This window comes from Dendrobates tinctorius, unplaced genomic scaffold (genome assembly GCF_039654945.1).
Source record: "Dendrobates tinctorius isolate UK_male_01 unplaced genomic scaffold, ASM3965494v1 ptg000028l, whole genome shotgun sequence".
In the NCBI taxonomy this organism is placed as follows: Eukaryota; Metazoa; Chordata; class Amphibia; order Anura; family Dendrobatidae; genus Dendrobates; species Dendrobates tinctorius.
The window spans coordinates 63427025-63445000 of record NW_027361696.1 but is presented as its reverse complement, the minus strand read 5'-3'; the positions used below and the strand labels follow the sequence as shown (position 1 = coordinate 63445000).

The 17976-nt window shown below is 45.2% G+C and overlaps 1 protein-coding gene across 2 annotated transcripts in view; it reads left to right on the top strand.

The window, feature by feature from the left end:
- EMC10 (ER membrane protein complex subunit 10) overlaps positions 1 to 14537 on the top strand; it is an 18990-nt gene extending 4453 nt beyond the window's left edge. Inside the window, exons 2-8 of one of the 2 annotated variants that reach the window (XM_073570827.1) lie at positions 1966 to 2032; positions 2276 to 2388; positions 6897 to 6995; positions 7908 to 8089; positions 8165 to 8258; positions 10578 to 10670; positions 14238 to 14537. In XM_073570827.1, the coding sequence (XP_073426928.1) occupies positions 1966 to 2032; positions 2276 to 2388; positions 6897 to 6995; positions 7908 to 8089; positions 8165 to 8258; positions 10578 to 10661 (639 nt within the window). In that variant the 3' untranslated portion in view covers positions 10662 to 10670; positions 14238 to 14537. The remainder of the gene's footprint in view (positions 1 to 1965; positions 2033 to 2275; positions 2389 to 6896; positions 6996 to 7907; positions 8090 to 8164; positions 8259 to 10577; positions 10671 to 14237) is intronic. The other variant, XM_073570826.1, reaches the window with a different exon arrangement.
- The last annotated feature ends 3439 nt before the right edge of the window (positions 14538 to 17976 follow it).

Below are 17976 nucleotides of genomic sequence, written 5' to 3'. Positions count from 1 at the left end.
AGCATGTGCACAGCGATTCTTAATTTACCATTCACTAGCATTGGTTGTGCGCTACACTGAGGATTTAATGCAATTCCACGTGTCAAAAAACGCTGCGGATCCGCAGCAAAATCCGTAACGTGTGCCCATTGGGGATGTTTATTTTCATACTTCAGTAGTGTAATATACGATAGATGCGATCAAACGATCACAGGTCCAGGAAAAAGTAAAAGAGGAAAAAAATATATATCCTATTAAAAGATTAAATAAACAAAAATTAAAAAAAAAATTTAAATATGTTTATATTACAAATAAAAATATTTATATTAAAAAGCGAGTTTGAATTATCCCCCTTTTACTTATATAAAATTGTAGATATTAAAATAATAGAAAAACTCACATATTTGGTATTGCCATGTGCGTTAAAATCCGATCTCTCAATATAGAAAATGATTTAACCCGCAAGATAAATATCATGAAGCAATAATATGGATACAGAATTGCTGTTTTTCCGTCAGAAAGGTAAAAGAAGCAATATAAAGCGAATAAAACATATGCGCTCCAAAATGGTTAACGCGAATGGTGTAATTCAAAACTGCAAATTTTCTTGCAAAAAAAAAAAAATGTCGGGGATCTGTAAATTTGTCAGAACTTACAAAACCATGATATCACAGGTCGGGAAGGTCACGAGTACCACCCGCTGTGATCTTTGGAGCAAACAGCTCTCTGCTGTCTCCTGTCGTCCGAACAATTACACGATTGGCCGACGATCAACGGAGAAGGCCGCAGCCTGTTCGCACCACTAGGCCGGTTATCGGAAAATTAGCGCTGAGCGTATGGCATATACACCTTCAGATTCCAACACATGCAATATGTGTACACACCCCAGTACCATCACAGCCAACTCTCAGATAACCCCAGACTATTTGCCGCCACCACTAATCTGTTTCGGTCAGTTAGACACCGTACGGTAGCTTATGGCTTCGAGGTGTACTTAACAGAACTATTAAATTTTATATTTAATCCAAAGGGAGGCATTGTTTGTGAAAAACAAGGGGGACAAAACAATGCAGCATAAACAGTTACATAAAATAAAAGGGATTAACAGGAGAACTTAGTTACTACACTGACCGCAGAGACGATTCATTTTTAGCCGAAGGAGAGCGCTTCCATTGGTCTGTCGATACATGAAATGTAACTCTCTGTGCGAACGCTGATGATAATTGGGATCGGTCTTATATCAGACCCAGAGTCCCACCCACACACCCCCTTTATGATCTCACAAGATCCTAATTGTGGGCAGGACTCAGCCCTCCACAATTTTAGGAAATCCCAATTCACAGAGCGATCACAGAAGACTGATGTCATCTTTTCTATCGGGATTTTAGCTACGCTTAGAAACCAAACATGGCGTAGCTACTGATGGTTATATGGCCCCTTTGGCGTTGAGGCCTTTTGGTGGGGGTTATGATTGAGAAAATATGTGTATGATTGCCTAGTTATCCCGGTGCCAACAATATACGTCTCATTATCGGATGGATAGAAATTCTGATAAAATCCATATTTTCTCCCGATGACGTACTGTCTGCTGTATAAATTGTACTGTCCCTGTGGCTAGTTGTACAGGGTGTCAGAGGTTCTTTGATCATCTTCAGACCCTAATAATGTCTTCATGTCTCTATGAGGGACAATAGACAGCCTCGCATTTTAATTAATCTGCTTCACATAGCTATGTCACTGCCATTTTTCATAAACACGCGTGATTGCTAGCTCACAGCTCCTCATGACAAATGGTTGATGAAAGAGAAAAAAGGAGGGGACATGAGGGACATCAAGGATTTTTTAATATTTTCTATGACTGTCATCTTATGGCTATGTGGACAGAAAATAATAATAAAAATGTTGGGGTCTTTGGGGAGAAAAGTTAAAAATAAAATTGTACCCGCAGTATTTCCACCATGTTTACATTTACTCTTTCATTTTCAGGCAGTCGATGGCAGAGAATCAGAAAGTTGTGGAGCAAATCTGGATTTGGAGCATTCGTTTGAACTTGGTAAATGATCAGACGCAGCCGTGTATCTTTATAAATGTTCATCTTGTAAAATCTTGCACTTTCAGAAGGGGGGCAGTACGATCACATATCTGTGTAGTCCAGACCCTGTTTATGTCATATAGCAGCAGGGTGTCAAAAGCTGAGCCTACAATACATCAAGCGTCCTTTTAAATCTATACTGCAGTAAATCATTAAAGCTGCAAAATGGAAATCTGTAATTGCACTTCTTGGATTCTAAAACAGATGACAGCATCAGCTATAAGAAGCGTGGGCTGCTGATCTGGGGTCCCGCTGCCGACCATAGTGTCTCTATTCTACAGAAACAACTGACAGAAGACGAGAGGAACAAGTTAAGAGTAAGTGGTGATAAGACAGATACTATACAGTGTGGTGATTTTTCTGCTGAGGTTCTTTTTAAATTTATTTTCTTTATCGCTTTATTGGGGACACAGGTAACCATGGGTGTATTCTGCTCTCACTAGGAGGCTGACACTAGGCAAAAAAGAAAAAATGGCTACTTCTCAGCAGTATACACACACTGAAGAGCACTAAGTACCTTAGTTTAAGCTTAGTATCTGTAGGATAGGAGGTGGACCTGGATCTGATCCCAGATCCGCATTTTTTCCTTTTCAGGTTTCTTGTGTTTTATTTTTTCTCTTTGTCTTTCAGGTTCTTCTTCCTTAGGGTAACAGGGTGTAATTTCTCACCGTTTTCCCGCACTTATATGACTCAGAGAGCAGTGTGGTGTCACCTACATCACTCACTTTCAGACCCGCAGGCAGGGCGTTACCCCCTTTCACCCTTACGGGTGTTTCAGGGTGATTTCTGGTGGACGGTCCTAGCTTTTTCCCCTCCCTACCCCTCTCCTTGGAGAGGTCCGGGAGGAAGACGGTGTTCACTAGCGGTGGCCTCTCCCTTCTTGTTAGGGGTTGACGCTGTCTTCTGCACCATCTGGAGACTGTACGGGAAGGAGGATTTATCATACCAGGACCCTCATCCATACTCATCGATGAAGAGGAACTGTGGACCCACTTTGCAGGTATGTATGTTCCCCCCCCCTTGCAGCGGCACATGGTAGTTTGTTCGTCTCATTCAGTATGGGACTGGGCATTTTTTTATTTTTAAATGTAGTATTCCCTGCACAGCCGAAGCCATTTGTCTCTGGCCGGTCCCAGACCCTGGGGCCACCCCCTCATTTTAATCCCGGCAGCACCTTCTCCCACTTCCCCGGCCATTTTCCGCCACGTGTTTGAATCGTGCGCTCTTTTTCTCCAATTTCAGGTCTCAGGTTCTCCTGCTATGACCTGCCACGCCCCCCGCTTTCGCGCACGTATCCTCGGCGTGCTTTTGCTCCTATCATGGAGCTCCTCCCTGTCGTTAACACCCTCGGCGATTTAACCAATCGGCGGGGCACTTTCTGTTTCCGACAGCTTATCTTCCTGGATGGTCACGCCCGCCGGCGTGTCAACCAATCAGAAGCTTAATTTTTCACTGGCCAGCGTTTCAGTCATGCCCACCGCTCTGCATCGTGCTTGCTGTAGTGCAGCTCTGCCGATGCTTTATCGGTCCTTGTACCTCAGCAGTTTTAATCCTGTCTCAGACACTGCTTTTTTCCTCACATCTTCTGCGCCCTTGGCGTCGGACTTGCAATTTAGCCTGAGGACATCTGCCACAGGGCGACACAGCTAACCTCACAGTCATCTGCTGACCGTCGCTTGCATTGGGTAGGCTTTACCCTCTTCCTCTGTTCTTTCTATCCCCCTATATAGCCCTTCTCAGCAGTATTACCAAGGCTTGACTTATGCCCAACCCTGCAGCGGCTTCTCGTTGCCCCTCTAAGCCTACTGTGTTTCATTACACCTGTGCCCTCTGCTAAAGAAAGTGGTGCTCAGGTCAGCCTTACCCTTGCTGCCCATCCTGTAGTCCTTCCACCATGTCTGCCCCACAGGAGCCCTCTAACGTCCGGGATGAGAGCGCACTCCTCCCAGAGTGGGCTGTTGCCATGTCAAAAGTCGATCTCTGACCTGACATAGGTATCACAGTCCCTAGTCCAGGTCCTGGAGCGTCTTCCACATTTGTCTGCTGCCACCAGTGCTCCGAACGCCTCTCATGGTAATTCACAAGCACCTCAACACAACCTTTGCAGGGACAGATCGGGTACAAAACAAAGGAAGCGGGCTCCTTCCAGTTCCTCATCCAGTTCCCTGGGTCCCTCTGCATCATCTAGGATGCCCTCCTCTGCCCCCTCCTTGGAGGGCGGCTTTTGGGTCGGATGCGGATTCCTAGTCTGAGTCTGATACGGATCGGGCTTCATAAAATGCAAGATATGGTCAATAGCCATATCTCATCAATTATACAAACTCTTAACCTAAAGGACGAGGCTCCTGCTCAGGAGTAAAACGCCCGTCAAAGACTTTTCCCAATCACAGAGAATTTGAAGCAATTATGGCTAAACACTGGGAACCTCCTGAAAAGCGCATCCCAGGAAGGAAGCAGCTAGACATTCTTTATCCATTCAGCCCAGACCTCGTTGGTAAATGGGCAGATTCCCCTAATGTGGATTCGCCAGTTTCTCGCCTGTCTTCCAAGACAGTCTTGTTTCTGCTGGACGGTGTATCTCAAAGACGCTTCGGATAGACAGTTTGAGTCCTTGGCCAAATCAGCCTTTGAAGCGGCTGGCGCTTCTTTGTCTCATTTTTGCCTCTACCTGGGTGGCTAAGTCCATGTCTGCCTGGGCAAGAATGCTTCACCAGGGTGTCATAGCAGCAGCCCCTCCGTATGAGATGGCAGATTTAGCAGACCAGATTGCCCATGCTGGCAAATATCTCCTGACTGCCTCCTTAGATGCAGCCCAAGGAGGGACTCACAGCAAACAGGTGATGTCAGAGGTAACAAGGATTCTGCGATGGGTGGAGCATCACGTTCCCGCCATATCAGCAGTGCACATTCTGGGGGTGGAAAATTGGGCAGCCGATTTTCTGAGTCGTCAGGGTCTCGCATCGAGCGAGTTGTCTCAATTCTGACGTTTTCAACCAAATATGCCAGAAATGGGGTACACCGGATGTTGACCTGATGGCACCTTAGATGAACCACAAGGTTCCTCCGTTTGTAGCCAGATCCCAAGATCCGCTGGCCATCGGTTGCGATGTCCTATTGATCCCGTAGTCTCTATTCCAGCTGCCTTATCTTTTTCTGCCTCTACCCTTGATTCTGAGAGTCGTAAAAAAGATAAAGGCAAAAGGAATCCGTGTAATCCTGGTAGCGCCGGACTGGCCAAGAAGGGCCTGGTACGCGCAGCTGGTGAAAATGCTCATGGACGCTACCTGGAGGCTTCCAGACCGTCCAGATCTTCTCTCACAAGGCCCCCTCTTCCACCAGAGTTCAGTCTCTGAGTTTAAAGGCAAGGCCGTTGAGGCTGCAGTCCTGAGAGAAGCCGGTTTTTCTCATCAGGTCATTCGGACCATGATAAGGGCAAGAAAACCAGCATCCTCGCGCATCTACCACAGATACTGAAAGGTCTTCTTTCGGTGGTGTGAAGACAACAATTCGGTTTGTCTTTCCCTTCCTTTCGCCCTGGGTTTTCTACAAGTGGGTCTTAACTCTGGTCTATCTCTTAGTACTCTAAAAAGGCAAGTTTCTGCACAGTCAATTCTTTTGCAACGAGATCTGATTTCTCATTCCCAGGTAAAGACTTTCCTTCAAGGAATCGCCCTCTTGGCTCCGTTTTATCTTCCTCCGATAGATCCATGGGATTTTAACCTTGTCCTTGGCGCGCTTCAGCGCGCTTATTTTGAGCCCATTCAAGACATTCCATCTTCTCTCCTGTCATGGAACGTGGCTAATTCAGTTGCCATTATGTCCATCAGAAGAATTTGAGTTTAGCGGCTGCTGTTCTCCCTTCCTTATATTCCAACAGGACAAGGTAGTTCTCGGCCCCTTACCTTCCTTCTTACCTAAGGTGGTTTCTTCTTTTCTCATTAATGAAGAAATTGTACTTCCCTCTTTGTGTCCCTCTCCGGTTCATCTCCTGGAGAAGTCCCTCCACATGTTGGATCTGGTAAGAGCTATCCGAGCCTACCTTTCAAGAACTGCTTTTTTTCGCCTCTCTGATGCCCTTTTTGTCGACTCTGACGGTCGTCGTAAGGGGATTCCAGCTTCTAAATCTACTATTGACTGGATTCGTTTGGCAATATTGAAGGCATACTGTGTTCAGGACAAGCAGTCTCCTCCGGCGGTAAAGGCTCACTCCACCCGGTCAGTGGGAGCTTCCTGGGCTTTGTCACCAGGCTTCGACTTTACAGATTTGTAAAGCTGCGACCTGGTCATCTTTGCACATTTTCGCAAGTTTTTACAGGGTTCTTGCGCATACCTCGTCTGATGCAGGCCTGGGAAGGAAGGCGCTGCAGGTGGCGATTACGCACCGGCCGACCTAAGTGTGTTCTTTCTGTTTCCAACCCTTGGGACTACTTTGGGACGTCTCGTGGTTACCGGTTTCCACCAATGAAGCGATAGAGGGATTTTTGGTACTCACCTTAAAATCTCTTTCTTGGAGCCTTCATTGGGGAACATAGCACCCTCCCTATCTGGTTGTACCGCTTTGGGCCTATGTTCTTTTGTTGTTGGGTTGGTACATATGTTGAGTTTTGGTTGCTTCGCCTACTGCTTTAACACCAACTGAGGTACTTGGTGCCTGTCGGTGGGTGTATACTGTGGAGGAGGAGCCATTTTCCTTTTTTGCCTAGTGTCAGCCTCCTAGCGACAGCAGCATACACCCATGGTTAACTGTGTCACCCAATGAATGCTCCAAGAAAGAGATTTTACGGTGAGTACCAAAAATCCATCTTTTTATTTTAATGTCTTGCAGGATATTGCAAACCTAAATGGACTTTACAGGATCCGAATCCCTCGTAAACTGGGAGTTACTGAAGAATCCCATGAATACGTCACGTCTTTTGTCCGAGCGGTAAGTTCAGCTCCGTCTCTGCTGTGTCCAGTAGGGAACATTCGGGGTAAAACTGATGTTAGGTCAAGTACTAATGATAAACTAGTCAGAGGCTGGTCCCTGACGGCTTCTTCCTTCCCGTTGCCAGTGACTTACAGGGCGAGACCTGTCACTCCAGGGGAATTGGCAGAGAAGTGTTTAAATAGGGCATTGGTACAATTACTGGGCCCACGTGGAAATTTTCACTTCTAAGACCCCCTTCTCACAATCATGTATGCAGTATATATGATGAAAAGCTATGCACAAATCTGTGGCAAATCCAACAGGTGACAACCTACTATAGTTCTCATAATAGAAGTGGACGGAAACAGCCTTGCCAGCACCTTCTCATCTACGTCATTTTTTTTTTTCCATACATTTTTTAAATGTAGTTTGCAGATTGACATCTCTTGCGGTGAGATATAATACAAGACTTGAGGACTGATTTTTAAAGGGTTAATCCCATCTCCGTGGATGATGTTGGATAGGGCATGTAAAACCTAGCACTTTTGCAATTTAATGCTTATTAATATTTTCTGCCGTTCTTGAGCTATCAACACGTTTTGCGTTTACAGGCGGTTGCCTTGGAGACCGACTGCTTCCACTGTCTAGCTTATAAGCTGTAGACTGAAGCTGACTGGGATTGGGGGAAATAATGACACACCATGTCGACCCAGGCCGTCTTCAAAACAGTGGAAAAGAGCTTGTAAGCACTGCAGACTTTGATGGTCCCTTTCCAAGGCAACTAAACACAAGTGATAATATCTCAAGAACTGTTGCAAATTTTTACCAGCAGTAAATTGCAAAATTGCTCGTATTTGTAAGTACTATCCATTTATGAAGATAGAAATGATGCTTTATATTTTTATTAATGGCTTTTTTTTCTTTCCCCAGTGCTCCATGGTTGAATCTCACCTCTCGGATCAAATATCCGTCCATACAGATGTTTCCGGGAGCATCGTTGGAGTGTCCATAGTGACCTTCCCCGGATCCTGCAGCGGCGCGGAGGTAGAAGATGTGGATCTGGAGCAGTTTAACACCACGGTGTTCATCCAGCAGCCGATTCCCGCAGCAGTGTGAGTCCAAAACCCAGCATTTGTCTTTTCACATGTGGCTGTGTCTACTCAGATCTGACCTCGTTTATTCCTTAGGCCTGAGACTGCAGCTTTCATTGAACGGCTGGAGATGGAGCAAGCGCAGAAAGCCAAGAATCCTCAAGAACAGAAATCCTTTTTTGCTAAATATGTAAGTTTTTGGTGTTTTACATTTCCTGCTTTAAAGGGAATCTGTCACCTACTTTTGGCGGGCTACAGTTGTGGCCAAAAGTATTGACACCCCTGCAATTTTGTCAGATAATACTCAGTTTCTTCCTGAAAATGATTGCAAACACAAATTCTTTGGTATTAAAAAACACAAAGATTTGTCCTAAAGCCAAATTGGATATAATTCCACACCAAACATAAAAAAGAGGGTGGACAAAAGTATTGGCACTGTTCGAAAATTTGTGTAATTAACAGCACCTGTAACTTACCTGTGGCACACAGGTGTTGTCAATAGCTAAATCACACTTGCATCCAGTTGACATGGATTAAAGTTGACTCAACCTCTGTCCTGTGTCCTTGTGTGTACCACATTGAGCATGGAGAAAAGAAAGAAGACAAAAGAACTGTCTTGAGGACTTGAGAAACCAAATTGTCAGGAAGCATGAGCAATCTCAAGGCTACAAGTCCATCTCCAAAGACCTGAATGTTCCTGTGTCTACCGTGCGCAGTGTCATCAAGAAGTTTAAAGCCCATGGCACTGTGGCTAACCTCCCTAGATGTGGACGGAAAAGAAAAATTGACAAGATATTTCAACGCAAGATTGTGCAGATGTTGGATAAAGAACCTCGACTAACATCCAAACAAGTTCAAGCTGCCCTGCAGTCCGAGGGTACAACATTGTCAACCCGTACTATCCGTCGGCGTCTGACTGAAAAGGGACTGTATGGTAGGAGACCCAGGAAGACCCCACTTCTTACCCCGAGACATGAAAAAGCCAGGCTGGAGTTTGCCAAAACTTACCTGAAAAAGCCTAAAACGTTTTGGAAGAATGTTCTCTGGTCAGATGAGACAAAAGTAGAGCTTTTTGGGCAAAGGCATCAACATAGAGTTTACAGGAGAAAAAAAGAGGCATTCAAAGAAAAGAACACAGTCCCTACAGTCAAACATGGCAGGGGTTCCCTGATGTTTTGGGGTTGCTTTGCTGCCTCTGGCACTGGACTGCTTGACCGTGTGCATGGCATTATGAAGTCTGAAGACTGCCAACAAATTTTGCAGCATAATGTAGGGCCCAGTGTGAGAAAGCTGAGTCTCCCTCAGAGGTCATGGATCTTCCAGCAGGACAATGACCCAAAACACACTTCAGAAAGCACTAGAAAATGGTTTGAGAGAAAGCACTGGAGACTTCTAAGGTGGCCAGCAATGAGTCCAGACCTGAATCCCATAGAACACCTGTGGAGAGATCTAAAAATGGCAGTTTGGAGAAGGCAGCCTTCAAATATCAGGGACCTGGAGCAGTTTGCCAAAGAAGAATGGTCTAAAATTGCAGCAGAACATTGTAAGAAACTCATTGATGGTTACCGGAAGCGGTTGGTCGCAGTTATTTTGGCTAAAGGTTGTGCAACCAAGTATTAGGCTGAGGGTGCCAATACTTTTGTCTGGCCCATTTTTGGAGTTTTGTGTGAAATGATCAATGTTTTGCTTTTTGCTTCATTCTCTTTTTGTGTTTTTTCATTTAAGACAAATTAAATGAAGATAATAATACCAAAGAATTTGTGATTGCAATCATTTTCAGGAAGAAACTGAGAATTTATCTGACAAAATTGCAGGGGTGTCAATACTTTTGGCCACAACTTATGTAAATGAGCTCTGTTCGGTCGAATGGGCGGTGTTTCCGATCTTTGCCGCCGTCCCCAGTTTTTTCATGAATAGGAGTAGGTGTCCGCCATCTTTCACGCGTTTGCTAAGCATTCTTATGCGGGCTTCGGGCAAAGCCAAAAAGCCTGACTGTGCATGCGCCAGTTAACTAAGCCCCGGAAATATTTTGCTAGGCTTTTCGGCTTTGCCCGCAGTTGGGCAAAGCATACTGCTCGTGCGCAAGCCAAGAATGCTTAGCGCACGCACGAAAGTTGGTGGACACTTACTCCTATTCATGAAAACACTGGGGACGGCGGCCAAGGATGGGGAGGCGGCAAAGATCGGAAACACCGCCCATCGGACCGGACAGACCTCATTTTAATAGCCCACCAAAAGTAGGTGACAGATTCCCTTTAAAGTTCTTCCTGTTTTAAAGGGGTCGCCAACCCCAATTTTCAAAGATGCCAGTCTGGCGATTAGCTGATCATTGTGGGTCCAGCTTATTTCCCCTACAGTCACCACTACAGAGCACTGTTGACAGCAGCGGACCCTCCTCTGTGACGTCCCCTTTAACTTTGCATAGTTTAGTAAAGTGACAATGTGACAGCCCCCTGCAGACCTCCTGTGTTCAGGATATCTTGTGACTCTTGTCTCTCCCTCCTTGCAGTGGCATTTAATACTAGGAGGGGCAGTGTTGCTAATGTTAACCAATTCGGCGAAAGTACCGAGAGAGCCAGGACAGCAGGCCTGAGGAACCAAAGTAATATACCTCAACCTTATCCCCCCTCTAATGCTCCTCTACCTACTCGCTCTTCTTTCTCTGAGCTCTGAGACCAAACCTAATATAAGCAACTAAAAAATAAATGTTACTTTTTTTTTTTTTTTTTTGCATAAAAGCCAAAACTCCGTGCCTACTCCTGCACATACAGTGTGTATATACTGTTGGAATTAAAATTATTCACCCTTCGTTGGAAATCAGATTTATTAGCAAACTTTATAAACTTTCTGCTGTTCATCAAAACTAATACATCAAGCGGCTTCTCAAAAGTAAGCACAAAATGTCACTTTTATTGACTACTACAGGATCAGGATTATTCACCCCCTTCATGAAAAGCGATTTCAGTTCTTAAGAGAGCACCTGCGCGCTGTAGAACTCCAGCGCCGGAGGAAATACAGCAACCACAGAGCATCACCGAGCCCCACCATGCTTTACTGTAGGCATGACTGAGCCCTCGCCATGCTTCAAATTATACATATTAAAGCTATGCTTTACTGCAGACATCAGGGAGCTCCTGCCATGCCTCACTGTAGGCATCGCTGTGCCTCGCTGTAGGCATGAGCGAGCCCTGGCTGTGCCTCACATAATGCAGATCTATAAGGCCGAAAAGCTCAAGTTTTGCTTCATTGCGCCACAGAACAAAACCCCAAACTTCTGTTGGCTATTTCTTTGGTTGTGAGCAGATTAGAGGCGACTTTTCTTGTGAATTTGGATCAGTAGTGATGACGTTTTGGAGTCTGGGCATGGACACATTCAGTGTTTAGTATACACCTCAGAGTACCTGCATACAACGTCTTCTAGGCGCTGGCTTATCCTCTGATTTTTTGGAGCAAAGACGACTCAGTAAAAAATGAATCTCATTTGGTGAACAAGGCCTAATTCTGAGACTGCAGTAAACAGTAAAAGTGGCATTTAGTGTTGAATTTGGAGAAACCGCTAATTATAGTAATCATTTTCATATTTCTACATTGTTCTTGATTCTTAGATTTATGGCAAGCACCAGAAAGTTTGTAAATTTTGCTAATAAACCTGATTTTGCAATACTTTTGACTGCAAGTGTAAGCAGTTTTACATTGCAGTTGCAGGTTATCGCCACTAGATGGAGTTTAGGAGATTTTTGCACTGAAAACTGTGGTCAGCGATTGCTGCGGATGAGCGTAGATTTCAAAAATGTTATCTAAAGTGTTAACACCTTGCGTGCCGTGTGTTATCAGAACACACCCCGTGCTTGGGGCGTATAATTTACAGAATTTCTGCTTCCATTGACAAAAATCTATATTACATCTATATGCCGTGCATTTGTTAAGTGAAAGCGCCACACCTCGTCCACTGGTTGCAAGTGGAATTAAGCTCGGCCCCATTGACTTCAATGAATGCAATACCAGACACAACCTATGAGCTTTGGGAAAGAGCCTATGAGCGCTGCGCTCTTTCTCTAGGAAGTTGAACACCTCCAACAGTAGAATTAAAACTCCAACATCTTTTTTAATAAGGGGTTAATTTTATAGCAGCCTTTTTTTTCCCATTTATGACACCCACTTTAATGATTAATCTGCAGTGTCCGCTCGCACCTGATCAGACTGTTGGCTTTGTGTCTTTTTGGATGCACACCAAAAAAAAAATCCTTTGCTTATTAGGAAACAATGATATCTATTTTTGTCGTCTGCACGTAGCTGGGTGTAAAGTAGGTTGTCCTGACCTGGATACTTCACCCTGCAGACATGGCATCATCGTCAGATGCTGCCGGCATATTGGGTGACAGCACTGCTGCCAGGAGGGTTTACTGAGCACACGAGTGTCAGCCCAGACCCTCCACATTGTGACAGTAATGGGCGAAAGAAGATCTTACATGGTCCAGAAGGGAGCAGAGTTTCCCAACCTGTCACTTTCTAGCTGTCGGGGCATGATGGGAGTTTTAGTTTTGCAGCTCCCATCAAGCCCTGAGGAATGGACGTAAGTGTCCATAAAAGAAAATGAGTCACCAAGCAATGCTGGTGTTAAAGGGTATTGCCATGTGTGGCATTTATGGCATCGGGGATCCTGACTCTCCCTAATGGGCGGATGTCTGGGGGAGAGGAAGGATGAGACCTGTAGGATTCATGGTGCGTCTGCCAGCTGCTATCCCCATTAATAACACATGCACAAGTGCATTTATCCATGAGGGGCTCTGAGTAGCCATGTCTAGTAGCGTCATGAGCTTTACCTATGAATCCGTAGTGAGATATAGAAATCTGCCAATAAAATCAAGCAAGTTACCACAGTGTCAGAGCAGTGAAGGGCAACTCAGATCTCAGAAGTCTCTGCGCAATGATTAAAAATGTTCTCCCCTGAAAGGTCCACGGGATAGGTGATACCTTACTTGATCGGTGGTGATCTCAGTGATGACCGACCGCCGCTCCATTCCAGAAAAAGCAGAGCGTAGCCCCTTAGGGAATTAATGGAGTGGCAGTCAAGCTTTGCACCGTTCTGCTGCAGTCGGACCCCAACCAAATGACAAGTTATCACCTTTCCTGTGCAAAGGTGATTTGTTTTCACTGGAGACCTCCCTTTAAATTTTGTACCTTAGCACTCCACGCTTCTCTGTTCTGTGCCCATTGCCACCCATTAGATACATGTATGTCTTCTGCCCCCCCATCTCTAGTCTAGCGCTGCTGGCACAATTTTCCGTTCTTTGTTCCGGTGGTGGGGTCTCCACGTTTCTATCCTCCTGCACCGTGGTAGTAGTTTAGAGAATAAAGGTGGTGGTCTCCTTTTGATTCTGTTCCAGTTTTGGAAATGAGGACAAACATGAGGGGTAAACTAGATAATGGACACAACACACGGAAGAGGTTCATGTCATGATAGATGGCAATCCAACCATCGGCTTGCTCAACGGTCACATATTGGTCCCCTATGATCAGGATCGCTGGTGCGTCGCTACATGATCGCTTTTGAGCTGTCAAATAGGCAGATCTCACCAGCTATCAGGACAAGCGAGGACGCTGGTAACCATTGTAAATAGCTTAGTTACCCGCTATTTTCCTTGGATACCAGCTCCCAGCGTCTGCTTACAGCGCTGGGAGCTCGCTGATCGTTGGTCTCCCGCTGCCACACGCAGCAATACATGTTGGCCAGCGGGAGACCAACGATCAAAAAACAGCCCAGGACACTCCTGCACGATCAGCGATACCCGGTGGGGGGGGGGCGGTCGCTGATGTGTGCCACACACACAGCGAGCTCCCTGGCGAGATTGCTGTTGCGTCACAAAATCGGTGACACATCAGCGATCTCGCTAGCGATCTCGCTGTGTGTGAAGTACCCCAAAGTGTGTAGTGACTGTAGATTAGTTCCTGGAGATGATCGGGACCCCCAACCAGTCTAGATAATAAAGGGTCTGCAGCGCTGGTGTAACACCGCATCTTTGCTACACTGAAGACCCTGCATGGTTGTGGCGACCAGACGCATCCTGTGCCGCTTATCTCACAACATACAGAAACATGCCCACCCGGCCCGGATGTCCAGTACGTGGACCCCTGTGAGGATAACACTTGCCCTCTTTATTTCTTGCAGTGGATGTACATAATCCCCGTCGTTTTGTTTTTGATGATGTCCGGAGCATCCGACGCCGGTAACCAAGGAGGAAACGGCGGAGGCGGTGGCAGCGCTGGAGGCAGGTGATCGGATGCATCGGAGCCGAACATCGGGATACAGACTTCGGACTGGTCACTCCTTACATGTGATGTCCGCCAGAAGATCAGCGAGATGTAGATTTTTGTCTTACTTTTTTTTTTTTTTTTTATAGAATATGATCAAATTGTCAATGATGCATAATCTCCCCCGAAGCGCAATACAACCTAATTTATTAACTTATGATTTGCACTCAGTCTTTATATTGGAAATTTTTTTTTTTTTGCACGTTCTTTCAGAATTCTTAAAGGCAATAAATGGAGACGGCCGCACACGGTAGTTAAGATAGAAGTGGGACCTGCATCTATTGAATGGTAGGTCCTAGGTAAAGATGAGCTAATTTGTTTGGCCCCCTCCTTATTGGGCAAGCTATAGTGCCTACTGAATAAGCTGCAGAGGGAACCCAGATACCTGGATCGCTCCTGATGATCAGCTGTTCGGCTCCACAGATGCATGTGTCGCGGCTGTTTCACTGTCACAACACATGCATCCAGATCCCAACCAGCAGGTTCTCCATGCCTGTGTTGTGACAGTGAAACAGCCGCGACAGATGCAGATGCCGCGCTGTACAGCTGATCAGCAGGAGCGATCCAGGTAGCTGGGTTCCTGCTGTAGCTTATACAGTAAGCGCTACAGCTTGCCCAATAAGGAGGGGGAGCTGAACAAATTTGCTCATTTCTAGTCCTAGGGATACCCCATAAATCACTCTGAAGGATAGTAATGTACTGAGCCGGTATATTGCAGCCGTGCTATGCTGATGTAGCAGATCTGAACACTGCATTGTTTGTGCAAGAAGATGGCCGCAGCTGCATTATCCTGGGCTGTACAAGGTGACAATCTGCACTCGGCAAGTCTTAGGGAGACCTATCACTCAGGCTGATTGCAGGGGACGACAAGCCGAAAGCTGCATATATACTGCAAGGTTATGTTGAACGCAAATTCACAATAGTCTCACGGTGTGAACTGGTTGCCAATGCACAAAAAAAATGATCGTTGATCAGATGCTGCAAAAGGAAAGGGAAAAAAGTCAGCAGCACATTTTCATGTGCTGCCGAGAATAATGGTAACCTGTGCACAGCTGAAGCATGGTTGGCCTGTGTAATCAGGCTTTTAGAATTCAGATGATCAGCCGTCAGTGGCACCTATTGTTTGATCTGTGTATGCGAAAATTGTACCGCAGCGAAGGACAAGACCTCTGCAGAAATGAACATACACTCCCTCATCATCAGCATCTAACCTGCAACACCAACAAGGAGTCGTGGTGGAATGATGGAAATCCCAGAATGCCGACAGGTTACTGATCTGAAAATGCTGAAAAAATGGAAACTATTTTCAAAACATTCGGATTTTTCCAGTATAGTGTCTGAGCCACGTGCAGAAATCCCGACGCTTCCAGCCTCATCTCCTAGCAATGGGGTCTTCCAGCATTGAGTGACTTGTGTCATGTGTTGGCTGCAGCCTTTACTATATTGTCAGCCGGGCTGTCCACCCTGATGGAATATTGATGACCTGCAACCAGGATGTGACACAACTCACGTCGGTGCTGCTGCTGTGGGAGGTGATTGTTTTTCTTCTTTAATTATTTTTCGGTGCCTGAATGGGTTAGGCTGAGGTTGTTCAGTAGTGGACAACCCCTTTAATGGTTGTTTGACTGTTTTGCTGGCTGAAGGCACTTGGGCACGTAGATCACCTAGATCCACTTCCGGCAGCTCCTTTTGCAATTGCTGACACCATGGTGGGAGACAAGTCTGGAGACTCTACAATCCATGGAAACAAGCTTAGGCCACACAGACTGCTCACAGTAACATATAGTAACATAGTTATTAAGGTTGAAGGAAGACTTTAAGTCCATCTAGTTCAACCCATATCCTATCCTAACTTGCCCTAACATGTTGATCCAGAGGAAGGCAAAAAAAAACCCATGTGGCAAATGTAAGCTTCACATTGGGGAAAAAAATTCCTTCGCGACTCCACATACGGCAATCAGACTAGCTCCCTGGATCAACGCAATGTTAAGGAAACTAGTGTATATACCCTGTAATATTATACTTTTCAAGAAAGGCATCCAGTCCCTTCTTAAATTTTAGTTGGGTATCACTCATTACAACATCATATGGCAGAGAGTTCCATAGTCTCACTGCTCATACAGTAAAGAATCCGCGTCTGTGAGTATGCTTAAACCTTCTTTCCTCCAGACGTAGAGGATGCCCCCTTGTCCCCGTCACAGGTCTAAGAGTAAAAAGATCATTAGAAAGGTATTTGTACTGTCCCCGCATATATTTATACATTGTAATAAGATCACCCCTAAGCCTTCGATTTTCCAAACTAAATAACCCCAAGTGTAATAACCTGTCTTGGTATTGCAGACACCCCAGTTCCCTGATAACCTTGGTCGCTCTTCTCTGCACCCACTCCAGTTCAGCTATGTCTTTCTTATACACCGGAGACCAGAACTGTACACAGTATTCTAAGTGTGGTCGCACTAGTGACTTGTATAGAGGTAAAATTGCGTTCTCATGAGCATGTGTCTCTTAATGCATCCCGTTATTTTATTTGCCTTTGCAGCAGCTGCCTGACACTGGCCACTAAATGTGAGTTTGTCGTCCACCCATACACATAGGTCTTTTTAAGTGACAGTTTTGCCCAGTGTTTTACAATTAAGCACATAATTATACATCTTGTTCGTTCTACCCAAGTGCATACCTTACATTTATCCCCATTAAAGCTCATTTGCCATTTATCAGCCTAAGCATCTAGTTTACATAAATCCTCCTGTAATATAAAATTGTCCTCCTCTGTATTGATTACCCTGCATAGTTTAGTGTCATCTGCAAATATTGAAATTCTACTCTCTATGCCCCCTACAAGGTCATTAATAAATATGTTAAAAAGAAGCGGGCCCAAAACTGAACCCTGTGGTACCCCACTGCTAACCGTGACCCAGTCCGAGTGTGCTACAATAATAACCACCCTTTGTTTCCTATCCCTGAGCCAGCTCTTAACCCACTTACACATATTTTCCCCTATCCCCATTGTTCTCATTTTATGTATCAACCTCTTGTGTGGCACCGTATCAAAAGCTTTTGAAAAGTCCATGTACACCACGTTCACTGCACTCCCTTGGTTCAGTCCGGAACTTACCTCTTCATAAAAGCTTATCAGATTAGTCTGACAGGAACGGTCCCTTGTAAACCCATGTTGATATTGGGTCATGAGGTTATTCTTCTTCAGATACTCCAGTATAGTATCTCTTAGAACAGGGTTTCCCAACTCCAGTCCTCAAGGCCCACTAGCAGATCATGTTTTCAGGATTTCCTTTGTATTGCACAGGTGATGCAATTATCACCTGAGCAATACTAAGGAAATCCTAAAAACATGATCTGTTGGTGGGTCTTGAGGACTGGAGTTGGGAAACTGTCTTAGAATACCCTCCAGGATTTTACCCACAGTTGAGGTTAAACTTACTGGCCTATAATTTCCGAGTTCAGTTTTTGTCCCCTTTTTGAATATTGGCACCACATTTGCTATACGCCAGTCCTGTGGTACAGACCCTGTTATTATGGAATCTTTAAAGGTTAAAAATAATGGTCTATCTATGACCGTGCTTAATTCCTGCAGTACT